General features: G+C 39.1%; 1 protein-coding gene across 1 annotated transcript in view; it reads left to right on the top strand.

Annotated features, from left to right (window-relative positions):
- The window catches only part of phkb (phosphorylase kinase, beta), a 168,133-nt gene extending 150,472 nt beyond the window's left edge, over positions 1–17,661 (top strand). The window contains exons 24-32 of the mRNA XM_034680805.1: positions 1,135–1,216; positions 3,637–3,694; positions 8,487–8,577; positions 9,766–9,971; positions 12,052–12,186; positions 12,502–12,631; positions 14,472–14,579; positions 14,834–14,974; positions 15,603–17,661. Of these exons, the coding sequence (XP_034536696.1) occupies positions 1,135–1,216; positions 3,637–3,694; positions 8,487–8,577; positions 9,766–9,971; positions 12,052–12,186; positions 12,502–12,631; positions 14,472–14,579; positions 14,834–14,974; positions 15,603–15,740 (1,089 nt within the window). The 3' untranslated portion in view covers positions 15,741–17,661. The remainder of the gene's footprint in view (positions 1–1,134; positions 1,217–3,636; positions 3,695–8,486; positions 8,578–9,765; positions 9,972–12,051; positions 12,187–12,501; positions 12,632–14,471; positions 14,580–14,833; positions 14,975–15,602) is intronic.
- Positions 17,662–17,777: the final 116 nt, after the last annotated feature.

The following is a 17,777-nucleotide window of genomic DNA, read 5'->3' as shown; positions in this document are numbered from 1 at the left end:
CCTCTATATAGTAACTGTTAATGTCTGTATCTACTGCTATGGGAGAGGTGAAGATGAGAAAATTTGCAGCATGCATATGTCCGTTTAGTAGTCTAACGATTACCCCCACTAGCCGGCAAATTACATATTCATATTTTTATTATTGTAGGTCTAAAATGTCAGTGATACATCGTGTCAAAGCTGTAATGCAGCCACCTGCCACTAGCTGGGGCTGTATTCCCGCTTAAGGCCTACTCCCATAATACTGCAATGCTCTAGATATGTGGCTCTGGTGTGGCCTAGTCGTTAAGTTGCACACCACACGTACAGCGGCTGTAGCCCACGAGGGGCGGCCTAGGCTCGATTCAAACCTGCAAAGAGGACTGAAGATTGGTAGTGGTGGAGCTAACTCTACTAACTCAAGCCATGCAAACCAATTTGACATGGTTTACCTGCAGACTGTGCGATCTTTAGCTGTGTTGAATATTTTGACATGGTTTTCTGTGTTTTCATAGTCAGGACCAACAGCTTTGTTTTTACATTTAAATATTCCCAATGAGTGATATGTTTTACAGTAAAGGAAGAACAAGCTCATCAGAAAACACTACCTACACATGAACAGGACGAAACATACCATCAAAGTGAGATGTACCTCTTTTTCAACAGGGAAAGCTAAAATTAAAACAAGAGAGCTTCTCAGAGCAGCTTTAAGGATGACTGCCTGTATGTAGAAGCTAACAAAATATAATATAACATAGTTTTAGAAGTACTGAATAATGAATATATCCCAGTCATCATCCTGAGCAGTTTTTAACTAACAATGAAATAGACATTGAAATTAACATTATGGCTTTTTATGGCCAACTAAAGCAAACAAGACACAGGATCTAATCATGAGTGATACATTGTCAAGAGAAAGCAGATTGAGATTTAGACACAGACATTAGAAAATCATCAAAGGGTGTGTCTTTGTCCACAGGGGCACTTAAACAACTCAAAATGCAAGTAGGAGCTTTGTCTATGTTTAAGGGACCTTAATGTAGCTGTTAAAAACTAAATGCTGTGTAATAAAACAGTTCCAAATTTTAGAAATCACTTTCATATTTTTTTTAGCAGTTGTAATCTGTTAACATGTTTTTGTCCATGTGCTAACAGGACTCTGACTGCTTAGCCAGCCAGGCTCAGCTTGCGAGCATCCTCCTCAGGAGAGAAGGACCAGACTTCCTTGCAAAAGATGGTAAGCACACACTTTGAGCAAGAGAGCAACCCAAAGAACAAGTTGTTGATGGTGCTGGAGCATGAGCTACAGCTTTCTGAGTTTTCATGAAATGCAAACTGAATGAAGTAATTACAGCAGTCCATCCAGCAACTTTGAGGACATTTATATCAATCCATTTTATTTCATTTGAAAACATTTAATGCCATTTTCTGCCTTGTAATCAACTCAACTCAACTCAAGTCAACTCAACTCAACTTTATTTATATAGCACATTCCATACATATAAACATGCAGCTCAAAGTGCTTCACAAAATAACACTGAGACAGAAAACAACAGCGATGGTAAAATTAAAAAAAGGCATTATTATTAATAAAATACTAAAAAACAAAATAAAATCAACACAGTAAAATTAATTAAACAAGTTAGAGTGGAAAGAAAAGTTAAAAATAAGGTAGTGTTGACTAGATCAGATGAATACAGGGAATAAAATAGATAAATAAATATTAATAAGATATATAAATGTTCAAGCAATGATTAAAATAATAATAATAATCAAGTGCAGCCGTGTATGGTATGTATATGTAAAGAATAGCACATCTATCCTAAATGTATTTATGTCTCATCTATAATTCCTGGACAAACTCATGGACCATAAGGAGGGCTTATACATTTCCTCGCTTGTCTTGTTTATGACACCTGAGAAGTAAACATGGCTCAATCTCACAATGAGCCCTGTGTGAGGTCTCTTATAGTTTCTACAGTTATCTTCTCATCTCAGATGAAAGAAAAAAGATACCAAGGCAAGCCCTCAAGTGTGTCTCAATACGAAAGATTAGTCTCACGGTCTGAATTCTTCAAATGGTCTTATACAGATGCTCATTCCTAGATCTCAGCTAAGAAAAAGATAAAAGTAGTGAGAAACTATCAGTGGTACCTTCTTTTGCATCTATTTATGGCAGTCTTTTGACTCAGTCCTGGAGCCCGTGGTGTAATGGTTAGCACTGCAGCACCACAATCAAAAGACTGATGGTTATAACCTCAGTTTGATTACCCTGAACACCTGCAACAAGAAACATCAGCGACAAAGCTGAGACACAGGATCTGGTTGAATAATCCAAAATGAAACCTGTCCTTTCTAAACCACTTTTTTTTGGCCTTGATGGAAAACATAACAGGGTCAAGAAAAGGTGTGAAGAAGGTGTTAGGAAAAGACATGTGCAGAGATCAGAGAACCAGACTGCTCTTACACGAGATGGATATTACTGTTGTGACGTATGAAAATTACAATCTCCGGGGCAGGGACTACAAAAGGCAAAGTGTGTTCTTACCATGTTGTGTCATGCAGCCGCTTAAATGGTGAAATCTCTATGAATATAACACCATTTAGGTTTTTACAGCTTATAAACCAGGATGGCTCCTCAGGACATTTTTCTAAATGTGGACTTAATTTTATTATTGATTTTTCTCTATCTTATTTAGCTTATATTGTATCTTCCAATGTGAATAGTATTGTAGTCTCCACTGGCTCTGTCTTACTATCAGCTTGTAAATAACGTGTGAAGCACCATGAACTGAAAATAAACACACTTGACTGTCACAGATGAATATTTATTTTAATTATGGCGGGCAAACGATCCTGTTGAGTGTGTAAGCATCATTAACATCATCAAAACAGCAGAAATGACACTTCATCTTAGCAGTGGTTAAACTTTAAATGCTCTAATTTGTATAATGTGAAAATAATGACACAAATACTCTTTGAATAACTGAATGATTGATTCAAGGTTGGAATTAAATACTAAGTAATATAACTTACCAATGAGGAAGGGAAATATTTTTCAGATTTATAATGTTGCTCAGTTCACCCATATTTATCCATTTAAATCCTAAGTTTGCTAAAATGAAAATAATTCTTTAAACCAGTGAAGATCGCCTTAGATCAGCTGCTGTCATGTTGATCACTTGTCTTTATGTATGTCTGAGAGTTATGTCACTTTGAATACTGTTGGCAAGAAAAAAAAGGGTCATTTTGACCTCTCTCTTTTTTTTAAAGGATGGTCCAGAGAATCCTATGCTAAAGGAGATACAGTAATAAAGGAAGCAGTGAAGCTCCTTTCCTTATAATGTAGAGAATTGAAACAGCTCTTGTCTTGGCCAATACTCAAAGACTTAAGGTCATTTCACTCAGCTAACCAAAAGGGACTATTTGACCAAACCCCCAGATGAGACCTCAGCCACAGTATATGACGAGGAGATCTTCAGCAGAGACTCAAAATGAGACAAGTCTGCGATTTAGGCCAATAAAGAGTCACAAATGAGACAATTTGATTCTCAACATTTTTTTGAAAGACTATAGAAAGCAACAAATGAACAAAAGATTTTGACTTATGATTTCTTTGGATATGTCTTTATGATTTTTTTTAATGTCTGGCTACAGAGAACCTGATGGATGAACTGGAGAGACTCTACAGAAGAGCAGGCACCAGGAAGCTTTGGTCTGATATTCACACACACACATACACACACCTTTTTGAAGCTGAACGCCTTTATTTAGTGTTACAGTCTCTTAAATCATAAGTGTGGCTGCATTCTTTGGACATGGTCTGATTAGTGTTACATATTTGGGTGCAAATATAAAGATTTGACTGACCAAATCTGACAACATAAGCTTGTAGAAAAAAGCGAAAAAAAAAAACGTATGTAGGAGCAGTTAAGATTGATAGATAGATAGATGCAACAAATGTAATGCACTATAATGTCATTATTAATCTCATTAATTATTATCTTATTGAATAATTTAGTTTAGTAAAAGGCTTTGGATTCATCGTTTGTTTGTTTTTGTTCCTTAACCAATGTCAATTAACCAATTTAAAATAACTCTATAATCTGGTCGGACTATAGGCTGGCAGTGCGTCATGCTGCTGCTATTACCCAGAAGTTTGCCAGCTCTATAGCTCCTCACATCACCACAATACTGGTGCATGGAAAACAGGTAATCGTCAGGCAGATTTCAGGACAACCTGCATGATATTTAATGTTATCTGTCTGGCTAGCTGGCTAGTTTGAGTGCTGTGTGAGGTTCAGCTAATGCTAGTTTGTGATTCCTAATTACTGGTTTAACAAAGACTTTAAACCCCAGATACGAGAATCTGCTGCATTCTGAGATAAGACTTGTGACTTTAAAAAAGTAGTATTTCTGCTCATTTACATCCTGTGTAGTGGAGTAACTGCAACTGAGACTTCAGCTAAGCAGATAGTTAACAAAGTTGAAAGATTGGAAGTTTGAAAATGTATAACATTTATTTAGCAATTTAAAAATACACAGAATTATCAGAGAAAGCAGTGTCCTCTTGATTAGATGTCTCAATTCAAGATACATTTTCTTATCTTGTGCTCTGCTAAGAAATAGGTGTTTATAATGTGTACTTCTCACAGAGATTTTAACAAACCAGGAGTCATCCTGGCAACCATTGGAGTAGCAGGATAGTATCATAACATTGTGCTAAATTGCTAACTTCCCAAAGCTATTTCTAAACCATCAGATTTATTTGAATAAGATCAGATCACAAGATGGCTAACACCCGCACAGTCCTGGGATTGTCAAAGCTAGCTAGATGTGGCTAGCTAGCACGTTGAGTCAGAAGTGTGCAGCTGCTTGTTTCAGTGTTTGCCTTGTATCCATTAACCTTCACAAAGGCTGTACCCTTGTTTCTGCTGACTGAGACGTTACCCACTCCATTAAGGCTTGCTGTATACCACAGGTAAAATAGAATTTGGCTATTGCTGAATGTATTAGTAAGAAAAAAGGTACAAACGTTTGGCGGTACTCTGGATGTGTCTCACCCTTAGAATGTATAAAATATGGACGTAGTATCCGTGACGTCACCCATCTGTTTCTGAAGCACTGTTTGAGGCCAATCGTCGGCAGAAGCCATATTGCTGCTGTCGAGCGGTTGTGACGTAAAGAGGTGGGCTTTGAGCCTCCTAGCCAACAGCTACAGTGTTCCTGCCTGTCAGTCAAGTCAGCTGTGCCTCTCCATTGGAAGACTCGTAATCTCAATATATTTGAAATTGCCGCAGCAGAAAAAAGTGCCCCCCGTACAGTGTGTGCCAAAATGATGATGATGTAGAAATGATCTGCGTGGATTGATTATAAAACACACAGTGGTGATTTGACAGAGAACGAGTGGATGGCAGCTGTTTATACCATCATGAGATATACGATGGCCACAGCTGTGTGCCTCATGCGGAGGTGAAACTTCATGAGTTTCAGAGTTTTACATTGACTCGTTTCAAATCTGTCTACATGTGGACACGGGGTCTATGATCAGTTTGTTATGTCATCTTTTATTTTTTCAATTTGTGAGCAGACATAATGTAGTTTTCCAGAGCTGAGTTGCTGAAGAGTGAGCAATCTTGTTTCATTACTTTTTCTTCTGAGAGTTTTGAAAGCATACAATGACTAAGAACTGACAGGTGAACAATACCTAGCAAAATGGCAGCAGCCAGTTCAACACCATTGCGTCCAAAAATGTAAAAAGTTGGGGTGCATTTCCCCTTTAATTCTGCAAAGAAAATGGTTCCTTGCAAAATGTGTAAAAATGCTGCACTTTCAATGTGCAAGTGTGGACTTGTGAAAAGGATTAAAGGTGCTTCCTCACTGGAGCCAGCCTACATAAGGAGCTCTTCCAAGTATTGTTAATTGAGGACAACAATAGAAAAAAAACTCTTTGAATTTGATTATAAAGTTGCTTACATTCTATTTTGTTCGGGGTATACAGCCGGCCTCACTCATGAAGAATTGATTGAATATCGTAGATGGTTGACACAGCTTCCTATGCAAGCTTTTGTTCCCATTTTTAGTGGTCAGGTTGTTTTGTGTTTGTGGGTTTGGTTTTAATTCCTTCTATTTTGGCTGACATGATCACTTTTATTATATGCTGGTTTATTAATTACAAGGATTTTAGCACAGAGGAATTAAAATCATGCCACTAAGCAAAAGAAAAAAAAGAGAGATAAAAACCCGGAGGCTCCATTCCTACTTGCTGGAAAATAGCATCGATACTGGGTTCAATTTAGTTTCTCATTTCCCTAACATGGGCCAGGAAGTGAAGCTTGAAATAGGTTCCCCAACAAAGCATCAGTGGACTGACACCACATCATGCCTCCTAAACATTAAAGCTTTGTGCTCAAGATGTGCCTTCGTATTTCCACAGGTTTAAGCACTGAACAAATCCACACACACACACACACACACACACACACACACACACACACACACACACACACACACACACACACACACACACACACACACACACACACACACACACACACACACCACCAGAGTTATTCTTCTCAGCGTATAATAAGTTGTGGTTGTTTCAGCTGTTTGTATTCACAACCTCATTAATGAAGTTATTTGATTTGTTTGCTGCTTCTGTGAGGATAGCGTCAGATTCATGTGTGTGTTTGAGTGTGTGTATGTGTGTGTGCTTTTGTGTGGCTGTGGGCTACCATGTGAAGATAAGCACAGTGTTTGTGTGCTGATTTTCCCTCATAGGATTCCTGCATACAGAGGAGGCGGCTTTAAGGCTGCACAGACTCTCTTGAATAGTAAACAGAGAAATTAGTGAACATTAAAATATTGTCAAGAGGGCCAACTTCTCATTTCTAATGTATTTTATGTATCATATAAGAATCATTTATTTATCTTTTCTGAAGGGGAAGACATCCTCAGTGAGGTTTTTTCTCAATATTATGGGAGTCTGATTTCTTAGAATGAATAATCTGTGGGTTTTTACACATTAAATTTTTATGATGGATGGTTGTTAAATTGGGGCATGGAATTGCTTTAATAAGATTATTCTGATGTCAAGGGACACATTCTTGTATTTTGACGGTGTTTAACTTTCTAGTGAAGCTGAGTCTTATTGCAGTAAATCTTGGATTCTTAGTTTGTCATACGGTGTAAAGCAGTTCACTTGAATTGACTGTCTATCTTCACTATGACAACCAATTAGCAGCAGCATGAGCATTGGCAGCTTCTTGGCAAAATTGTGCCTGTCTTATGAATTAACTTTAAGCACAACATTATACAAAATGTAAATAATCCATTACTCCTTTTGAATTCATTTTTGATATTTATCTCTTCAAATACAAACACAGCACACATTACTAATATAAACCAATCAGCTATAACATTATGACCATTGACAGGTGAAGGGAAAAACATTGATAATCTATTTACAGTCAGCCGTTGGGATATGTTGGGCAGCAAGGGAACATTTTGTCCGTGAAGTCGATGTTTAGGAAGCAGGAAGAAAGGTGAGCAACTTTGACAAATACCTAACTGTAATGGTAAGGTAACTGGGTCAGAGCATCCCCTGAACTGCAGCTCTTGTGGGTTGTTCCCAATCTGCAGTGGTCAGTACCGATCAAAAGTTGTCCAAGGAAGGGCGGCTAAGGATCACTGATGGTCTCCCTCGATCAAACAAAAGAAGCTACTAGTACTAGAGCTCAAACTGCTGGAAAAGTTAATACTGGTTCTGATAGAAAGGTGTCAGAACACACAGTGCATCTCAGTTTATCAAGTAAGGGGGTGCTGACCCACTGTCAACCACCCAAAAAGCCTACAGCAAGCATATGAGCATTAAAGCTAGACCATGAGGACAACCAGTTCAAGGTGTTGTCTCGGTCCCTAGATCTAAATCCAATTTAAATCTAACTAAGTCTGATCCATGGAGGCTCAAACTCAAAAACCTCCACGACTTAAAGGATCTGCTGCCACGCAGGGCTGTTTTGGCCCTGAGCAGAGGAGAGGCGGGCCTACGCAATATTGAGCAGGTTGTCATGGTGGTATGGCTGATTGGTGTATCCTTTTCTGCATGACCCTTCAATTAAATAATAATCCAGCCTTAATTTACATCAAATTCCAAGAAAACAGGATGTGCAGATACATTCCTTATTCTCCGCAAAAGAGAGACAACTTTATTTTCATCAGGTGATGAAAGCTTGTACATAACTCAATGTACAATTTCATATAATGCTTTGAAAAAATTACGAGCTGACTTCAGTACTCTTTTAAACAATGTACTTGCAGTGATACAACTAAAAGTTCAACATCAGATACAGTGTTTGCTCTGCTGAAGCTGCCGTCACGTTGAGGAATATAAACCTCAGACTTGTAGTAAACATGAACAAAAAAATGCAATTTGTTAAATAGCTAGCTGTTGGTAGTTATTTGTAATCATGTCAAAACTGTTTTTGTGTCTTTTCACCCAATAGGTCTGTTGTCCGTCTTGCTGCAAGCCTCTTAACTAAGCTAGTGGACAGCCTTGCCCCCAGTATAACTAGTGTTTTAGTGCATGGCAAGCAGGTAAGTAAGCACCCAGTCAGCAGGGCTTTACAGGGTTTCCGTTACTATCCCCTCTGTGGAAATTATTTTGGGTTGTATTTGGGAATTTTACACGTGGGGGTCAATGATTTTAATGTTCACTGATTGATAGAAATGAAATGAGAAATATCTGCTCCTCTTGCTGACATCCTATGGGAATCACTCAGGCTAGCTGCATGCTCATATTTCTCATCACAGCTCACTTCCACCCTGTGTGTCTCTAAGCTGTAGTTGTAGAAAGGCTGACAGTGTGAGAGATTCCTAATATGCACCGTGTCCACGTGTCTAGACGCATCTCATGTGCTGATTGATATAATTCGACCCGGGGATTTGTGCAATGCCACTCCCTCACCCTGGTTGGGTTGCGGTGCATCATTTCCCGTCGAGTGTTATTCAGAGATTAGCCTCCTCTTGAGAGTGTCACTTATCTCGCCTCCTTTTTACCCTTCTGAACAGTTTTAGGCGTTTCATTATGCTCAAGTAGCTCAAGGTGTGAATCTGCATATAGATTGCTCACCGGAGGGAATGCTGGTCTCGACATGATTGGTAAAGCTGATTTAAGATTTCAAACGGCTGTGTTCCCCGCTTACAAAAACGTCAATTCTAGCTCCAGCTTTGGATCATACTTCTCGTCAGTGTTGAAATTCAACCAAGTATTCTGCTTGAATACAAAGTTTCCAAATATTTCTGGCTCGAGCCGGCTCATCACTCAGTTAGACTACATTTAGATGTAAAGATGAATGATACGTCTTCAAAGTGCTGGGTTTCATCAGCTGAAGGCAAGAAAAAGGAGCGTGCCCTCACATCAGGAAGATTGGTGAGGTGTAAATTTTATGAGATGGCTTTCAGAAGACAGAAAATAGAGAGGAGTAATCTTGGGATCCGTAATTTATCCCCACTCACTTTCATGTGACTCTGAGAGAGGAGGCCAATTTCAGAGTGATGGAACAAAGATACTTGTAGGAAATGCACCTTGGAGGAAGTACAGCACATGCCAGACTACACATGTTCACATTTTTACACACGTGCACCTGTGGAGGCTCACAAAACTTAGATATAAAACACACAACAAGTCTTCTGCACTGCACAATCCCCTCTAACTATGTGGGTTTTGGTGTTTGCTCTTTTTCCCCTTGTGAATGTGTTTCTGCAAATGCCTGTGAATCCCAGGTGACTCTCGGTCTCTTTGGGCAAGAGGAGGAAGTGATCTCCAACCCGCTGTCGCCTGGCGTGATCCAAGGCATTATCTACAGCAAATGCTCCCCTTATGGCGGGGAAAGGGAGGCCGTTCTACAGCAGGAGCTGGTCATCCACATTGGATGGATCATCTCCAACAACCCGGAACTTTTCAGCGGCATGCTCAAGATCAGAATTGGGTAAGACTAACCCAGACCCAGGATTGTTGGAGTGTTGCAGGAAACAAGTCTTGCAGATTTAGCTAAACAGTACAACCACATGCATGATGTAATCGTACCTTAATCTTTACTGATGCTCAGAGTATTCAGCACAACAACAACAACAACAAACAGATGAATGATAGTATCACTTTCAGCGGCAGTAAAATCAGATGTTCATTGCTCGCTTTCATTTGTGGCCAAAGAAATGCAGAAATACAATTTTTTTGTCTTAACTTTGTTCAACTCCACAATAAACCACACTCAAGTTCTCTTCATGATACAAAATGTTCCAATAACATTACAGAGCCTACAGACACAGACACACATGGAAACAGTAAGTCACATATATTATACAAATGTCAATATTTGTACAAAGCATTGGTACAAAACTGCTTAAATTTTCAATATTCAAATGCAAATGAAATTTTTCTACCATTGTTCTTTGGAGTGTCACAAATCTATGTGCCACATGCATTACTGTGACTTCAACGAATGGTACTTATTGATTTTTTGAAGTCTCAATTTTCTGGAGCCAGAGGTGACAATTTTTGCACAAACTATCAGGCCCGGTGGAGTGACACCTACACAGACTGAGCACAGCTAAATTATCAGAAAAAATACTAGATGATTTAGTCAGACTATTAGAACAATGAAACACAAAGCTGTTCATGTATTTTGTAACACTTGCTTGAAAAAACTCCCCAAAAGGCGCATAAACACAAACATGGCAGACTTTCAGTTCTGTGACTGTACTGTCTGTTTTTTGTACCAGGCTGAACATGTTTCATTCCAATTTATAGTCAGGCTTTTAACAAAGGGCTTTATAGGAATTGAGTGTTTTGGGAGCCAGTTGCTAGTGGCCACTCAAGGAACTGAATAATGTTGTGTCTGATGGTTCAGGTAATATAGAATCAATAGGGAGCTGAATAGGTTATGAACTTTGACGCAGTGGAAGTGGGTCCATAAATTTAGCCCACCCTCATCATATACACATGAGGTGTTACAAAAATTTCTATATTTGCCACAACAGGGCAGATAGAGATCGACTGTTTGACACATTTTAACATGAAGACACCTGCCTGTGTGAGTGTAAATCCCCTGTGTCCATCTCTACTGCGTCTTCACTTCTTTGTTAAATAATTTCTCATGTCCCACTAGAAGTCGTTCAATCAAAATATAATTACTTACTGATCAGCCACAACATTATGACTAGGGATGGGTACCTTTCACATTTGAACCGATACGGTACCGATACCCGGTACCTGGGAATCAGTACCGGTACTCAACGGTACCAATTTTCGGTACTTTTGTGTGTTTATGTGGTAATAAATCTTAATTTCAAAAAAATAACAACTCTGAGGACAAAATGTGTGCTTGCTGCCGAACATATCCCATCCACCAACATGTGCTATTGTAACAAGTTAATTGTATTCACCAACCTAGCAGTGGTCATAATGTTATTGCAGATCAATGTATCATAACCACATATAACCCGCCTATAAACTGTAAAGTGTATGAAAACAAAGACACAGTATTGCGCTCATCAGTGCATTGTCAGGGAGCTGTGTTAGAGCTAATGAAGTTTCAGTATTTTGAAAAAAAGGTAATGAGTTCGAAGCAGATTACATTTATTGCGAAATGTGCCATTAATATGGAGAGGTTCCATTTTTATAATGCCATTAAAAGTCCTTAAGTGAAATGAGCCTTCTAATAAAAAGTGATGAACATGCTGAATCAAAAGAGAAAATAAGTCTGCCATCCAAATCTTATTTGTGTCAAGAGATGGAAGTTTGACAGGAGAGGTGTTCGCATTTGAAACTAGGTTGATATTTTGTTCCAAAGGTTACAGCCAAGTGTCACTTTTGAAGTTAGTTTCATGCTCTTTTTTGCCTAGAGTATTATTAAAGGTTTTTAATAATGCAAAAAAAAACCTCAAAATGTTAAAGCATAATTAAAAAACAAACCCACTTATTTAATTTGTTGCAACAAAACCATCAAACCCATGAGACCTGTGTAGGGTTACTGTCTTTGGGTGTTAACAGTCTGTGTTGATCTGTAGATGGATTGTCCAGGCTATGAAACATGAGCTGAAGATCCGGGCAGGAGACATGCCCCCCCAGGACATCTACCAGTTGTCCCCCAGCGACATCAAGCAGCTCCTGTTGGATGTCCTGCAGCCGCAGCACACTGGCAGGTACTCTTCATCATGACCTGCCCTTTCATTCATATAACAAGTCTGACTGTGAAGACAATATATATCTCAGTGCTTTTGTTCATTGTATAATCTTTTGACATTTAATTATCTTATCCTCTGTGGTGTCTACATCCTTATCTGATTATCTGCCCAGGCAGCAACCCAATTCCCCCATGACAATTTGATTTGTCTCATCTCATCTAAAACACACTGACTCATACAAATTTTCCCCTAACAAAGTGCTATCAGTGTGATATCTCACCCAAATTTAAAACATGGTTGTCAACAGTATGAGCTCTTTTTGTTTGGCCTCAGGTCTTGGCTGAGCAAGCGTCAGATCGACGGTTCTCTGAACAGGACCCCTCTGGGTTTCTATGATCGTGTGTGGCAGATCCTGGAGAGGACCCCCAACGGGATCCTGGTGGCTGAGACTCACCTCCCACAGGTAAGTGTCTCCCTTGACACTACGAGATGAATATCCCTGTACTAGTTCATGGGACACTCTGTATTGTTTTTTGCTTTACAAACAGCCACATGTTATGGAATAATGTGTTTTTTACGTAAAGATCTGATTTAAGTGAGTTTGTTCAGTTACATGCAAACATACACAAAACTGTGAAAAACTTCACAGAATTTTCAGAGTGGGCTGCATGTGCGAATGCAAACAGTCACATTTTTCACCCCAACCATACCCAGACTTGATCTTGCCAGCCACCTTGTATAATTTTCCATCTCTTTATTTAATGTGAAGTAGGGAATGTGAGAATGCAGCAGGAAAGTGAAAATTCACTGTTAGCTAGCTGATGCGTATATCATGCAATCCATAGGAGAGGGACATGTCACAGGATGAATAAGTATTTACTTCGCGCAAGTGTAGTTTGAATATAAAAACATTTTTGTTTTCTACAAAATGACAAAGCCTAAATAATCCTAAAGAATCCCTACACAAAGGCGATTCTGTAATTGTTTGGCCAAATATTGGCATGTAGACGATACAGGTTTTGTTTTGTTTGATTTTCTTAGAGAGGGGAACTTCAGCCAAATGCTCAGACATAAACCCATTCCCAATCTCCCAGACTTTAATGATGGCAGTTGTTCCATTTGTGGGTTTGTGAATTGAAGGCTTAAAGGGATATTTCAGTTTATTTGAAGTGGGGTCATATGAGTTACATTGCGTGAATCCGTGCTCATGCAGCGGAAGAACACATGTCTGTGAGGTTCGTCCGAAAATAGTGTCAAAAGTAAGGGGGTTATTGACAGCAAACTGAATAGCTCCAATTTTTTCTAGTAGAGCATGCAATTGCACCGTGATGAGTGCCTGGACCATATTTTAGCGAAAACTTTAGCGAAATTGCGCGACAGAGGCGTCCCCGTCTGCAGAGAATTGTAGCTTAGCTTGCCTGCTGGTCATCTGGGAATTTTCTCATTAAAGGGGAAGAGCTCACCGGCACTTATTGTGGTTATCAGGAGTACTAATGTAATGTAACCCATACGACCCCACTTCAAATAAACTGAAATATCCCTTTAAGCTGGTTTAAACGCTGGGAATGAGACACACTATCATGACATCACACACTGCCTTTTAACAAGATGTGCCATTATAAAATAAGGAAAATTATCCATTACTTTTACATTCTAACAGACTGTCATTAGTCCGATACAATAGTTAACTTAAAAAATAAACAAAGTTCATAAACCTGCTTGAAATGACCACTGAAGTGATAAACCATACGTTGTCACATAAGAGTTATTGTTTTTGCAGTTTCACCTATCAAGTCCATGCTTGTGTTTTTACATCTGGGTGCATATATTTTTTACTTTATTGAAATCTACTTTCATACACAACCCTTTGTTTACATCTAGTATGAGCTGGACTAGCTAATTATTAATGTCATCTAGTTTGCAAAGAATAGGTCTTACAGAAAGTTCTGCAGACATGCTGACTCACTGAGAAGGAATAATTTGGTATTATAAAGTCTGCAGCACAGCTCTCACTGACCTGATGATTTCACTGTGGTCCGCACTAATCACTAACACTTACCAGAAACGCTCTTCAAAGTCTGTGAGTCTGTGGGTGCTAAGATTGGGCAACAGGCTCTTTGTGCAGATACTCTTGGTACCATAATAGACAGGATGACTGTGCAAAGGAGGATAGAAATCTCACAATCCCCTGATTCTTCTGTCCTCACATTGACGGTGTCAGAGGATTCAGTATGACAGTCTGAAAAGGTCAAAATGATTACATTTATAATTATTCTCCATTTTTCTTTTCTGTTTCTCTGCAGCAACCAACACTGTCTGACATGACCATGTATGAGATGAACTTCTCCCTGTTGGTGGAGGACACGCTTAAAAACATTGTCCTACCTGAATACAGACAAATCATAGTGGAGGTAAGACAACACAAGGCTTAAACCAGTAAATCAAAGCTGGTTTGGTTAACATTTGTCTCCCTGTACTCTGAATTGAAACACACACAACATATTGGTTAAGCATCACAGCTTGTCCAAAATCCAGCTGCGTAACACTTAAGACTTAAGGTTCCATATGCTTAAGTCAGGTTTAGACTTTAAAACAGCCTACTTTTTTGCTGTAATGAAGCTTTTAAGTTTCTAAAAGCCTTTTCTTCTCTCCACTGTGTGTGTAGTTGCTGATGGTGGTGTCCATTTTGCTGGAGAGGAACCCAGAGTTGGAGTTCAGCGATAAGGTCGATCTGGATGGTCTAGTCAAGGAAGCCTTTAATGATTTTCATAGGGATCGCAGTCACTTTGAAGGCGTTGAGAAACAGGTAAAGTGGCTCCCTTTGAGACAGATATTTGCTATTTCCTTAATTTAATATGTCCTGAGGCCAGTTTCTATCAGATATCCAGATTCATATTTATCTTTTGTCATTTGCCTTTCTACTGAAGCGTATTGCATTCACATGAGAAAAAAAATACTGCTCTGTTTTTCTGAATTAATGACATACCTCTATAGTAAAATCCCAATAGCACGTCAAAGCCACACAAGGAAGTAAACATGCCCTGGTTGTTCAGTTTAATCCAGTTGTATATTGCTCTGGGTTTAAGACATTGGGAGATACTAGTTTCTCTAAGAATCATAGATGGTATTGTCATTAGCTTGTCAACTTTGCGCACGCACCTGAGGACTCTGCAGCTGTTGAGTTGTAAGGCCCGAGCAGAATTGTTTTTTCTCATGTGAACGCAATACGCTTCAGTACCTTTCTGCACAACCATTTAATAATAAATAGTTAAGCGCAGGAAGAAGTAAAATAAATATATAAATAAATACATACTGTATTTGGTTTAGCAGGCTTTAAATGTGTAATGATATCATTCTTCTTAAATTGATTTTATAGGTCTGCAATCTTAAATACTTTTATGATTATAAAATCAAAGCACATTTTTTATCTGTAGGATAACATGGCGGCGTTCTACAACACCCCTCCCGTGGGGAAGAGAAGCACCTCCAGCTACCTGACCAAGGCTGTAATGATCCAGCTGCTGCAGGGGGATGTTAAGCCCTGCAAGGACGACCCGTGCTCCGTTAGCTAGATTTACAACACTTTGACCCCTGATCCCAGTGCGCTGCAGCATAGTCATCACAGTCCTACAAGGACAACTTAGTATGCATCACATGTTTTCAATAGATAACCTCTAACCTCCCCAATCCCCTCCCTCTGGCAGGGATCTGCCCACTCCTGCAAAACATATTCTTTCTGAACATCAGTAGACGCTGCAAGAAAGAGCTGCAGTTTGCTACAGGGGTTAAAATAGTTACATCTTATATAGTAAAATGAATCACCAGAGCCTTGTTTTTGATTAAAGTCCAGCATCCTAACTATGCTGTGTATTCATACTAATGCTACAGTATAAAAAACTAGCTGTTCTGTCAAATCTTAGCTGATGGATACTGTAAATTTGCATGTGGGCTCTTAGTTTGAGGAGTCAATCAATCAATCAATCAATCAATCTATCTTTATTTGTATAGCGCCAAATCACAAGAAACGTTATCTCAAGACGCTTGAACAAACACAGGAGGTCTAGACCACTCGCTCAAATTATGAACAGAGACCCAACACCAAGACAAGATAAGACTCAGTCTTACCCCACCTTGATCCACCATGAGCATTGCACTTCGCTATATTTAGCTAGCTACAGCGGCGAGGAAAAACTTCCTTTTAACAGGCAGAATCCTCGAGCAGAACCAGACTCATGTTAGACAGTCATCTGCCTTGAACGAGTATTGAGTTTTTAAACATACTGTACATCCTTGAGCTTCAGTTTTGCTCTTTGTTACCAGAGTTCGGTGCAGTTTGGATTTATCACAGACCTGAGAGTGTGCTCGTCATGTCTTCCCGTGAGAAAAGTGTATAAGCATGTTGCCCAAATTGTGAAATTGACTTCTCTTTACTTTTTGGATTTGTTCGTGAATCAAATTGAAGGGTAAAGTGTGCAGAAATGGGAAAGTTGAACAACCTCTAGCATTCAGATTCTAGACTGAAACGCTACCTTTTGCAACCCGCCTATTGGTGAAGCAACTGTGGCCTTTGAGAAGCTCCCCTGATGCATAAGTAAGATCTTCCATCTGTCAAGATTTTACCATCACTAATGTCTATCAATATAAATTATTTTGCGCACAGCAACCACTCTCTTCTTCTTCTTTTTCTTCTCTGTTTTCCAACCAGTGCATTCCGCACTGCCACTCACTAAATACAAAAATGCATATTGTTACTGGATTGTCCGTTTTGTGCTCCTGTAGAAACATGTTGGTGAAAGAGGACGGCCTCTTATGTAGATATAAAAGGCTCATAAGTTCACACAAACACAATGATTTTTATACTAAGATGAGTACACAGTTAGTAATATTGTATTCCATCATACCAAGTCTGTTCTGCTATATGTCGCTAAATACCACACGCTGTACCTTTAATACAATAACGACAATATAAACTTTTCCTAGAGAACCACAGGCTCATAGCAAATAAAACTAATTACCTATAGCTGTTTCTTTAGCAGTTACACAGTTTAAAGTCATACTGCATTACGAGAGAGTGGTTCTTAACTTGGTGCATCTGAAGCCGATTTCCCCTTGCTGTGGTTTACCTCCTCCGAAATGCCTGTGGAAAGCACTGCTAATAAAGGATTTCATACTGAACGATGATGTTTTCAGCTGAAAATTCATACATGTCAGAGTTTTTTGTTGTTTGATATATTGTGTCTTCTGTTAGCTGCCGCATGACAGTACTGTTTGTTAGAACCTTTGTGAACGTTTGTTTGATGTTTTTGAAACAAAATAGAGTTTCTGAGCGGACTGTTCTGCACAGTAGGGTGCTGCATAACATTGACTGCTCATCTGAAGTCCAGGGAGTGAGGACTCTTTTGAAAATGCTGTTTTGTTGAATGTGGGCATCAGAAGAGACTGCTGTCATCTTTAGGTAGAAGTGATTAAAGACTCACTTGGACTTATTTCAAAGCGCGCCTCTCTGAGTTTCATCACTGTGATAAATTTGCTCCACCTTGTCATTGTGTGTCATTTAATGTCGTCTTGGAGAAGTATTTTTAACTCAAACTTTACTATAGTTTCAAGGA

Source organism: Notolabrus celidotus, chromosome 3, assembly GCF_009762535.1.
Source record: "Notolabrus celidotus isolate fNotCel1 chromosome 3, fNotCel1.pri, whole genome shotgun sequence".
NCBI classification, from domain to species: Eukaryota; Metazoa; Chordata; class Actinopteri; order Labriformes; family Labridae; genus Notolabrus; species Notolabrus celidotus.
This window is presented reverse-complemented; position numbering and strand designations above follow the sequence as displayed.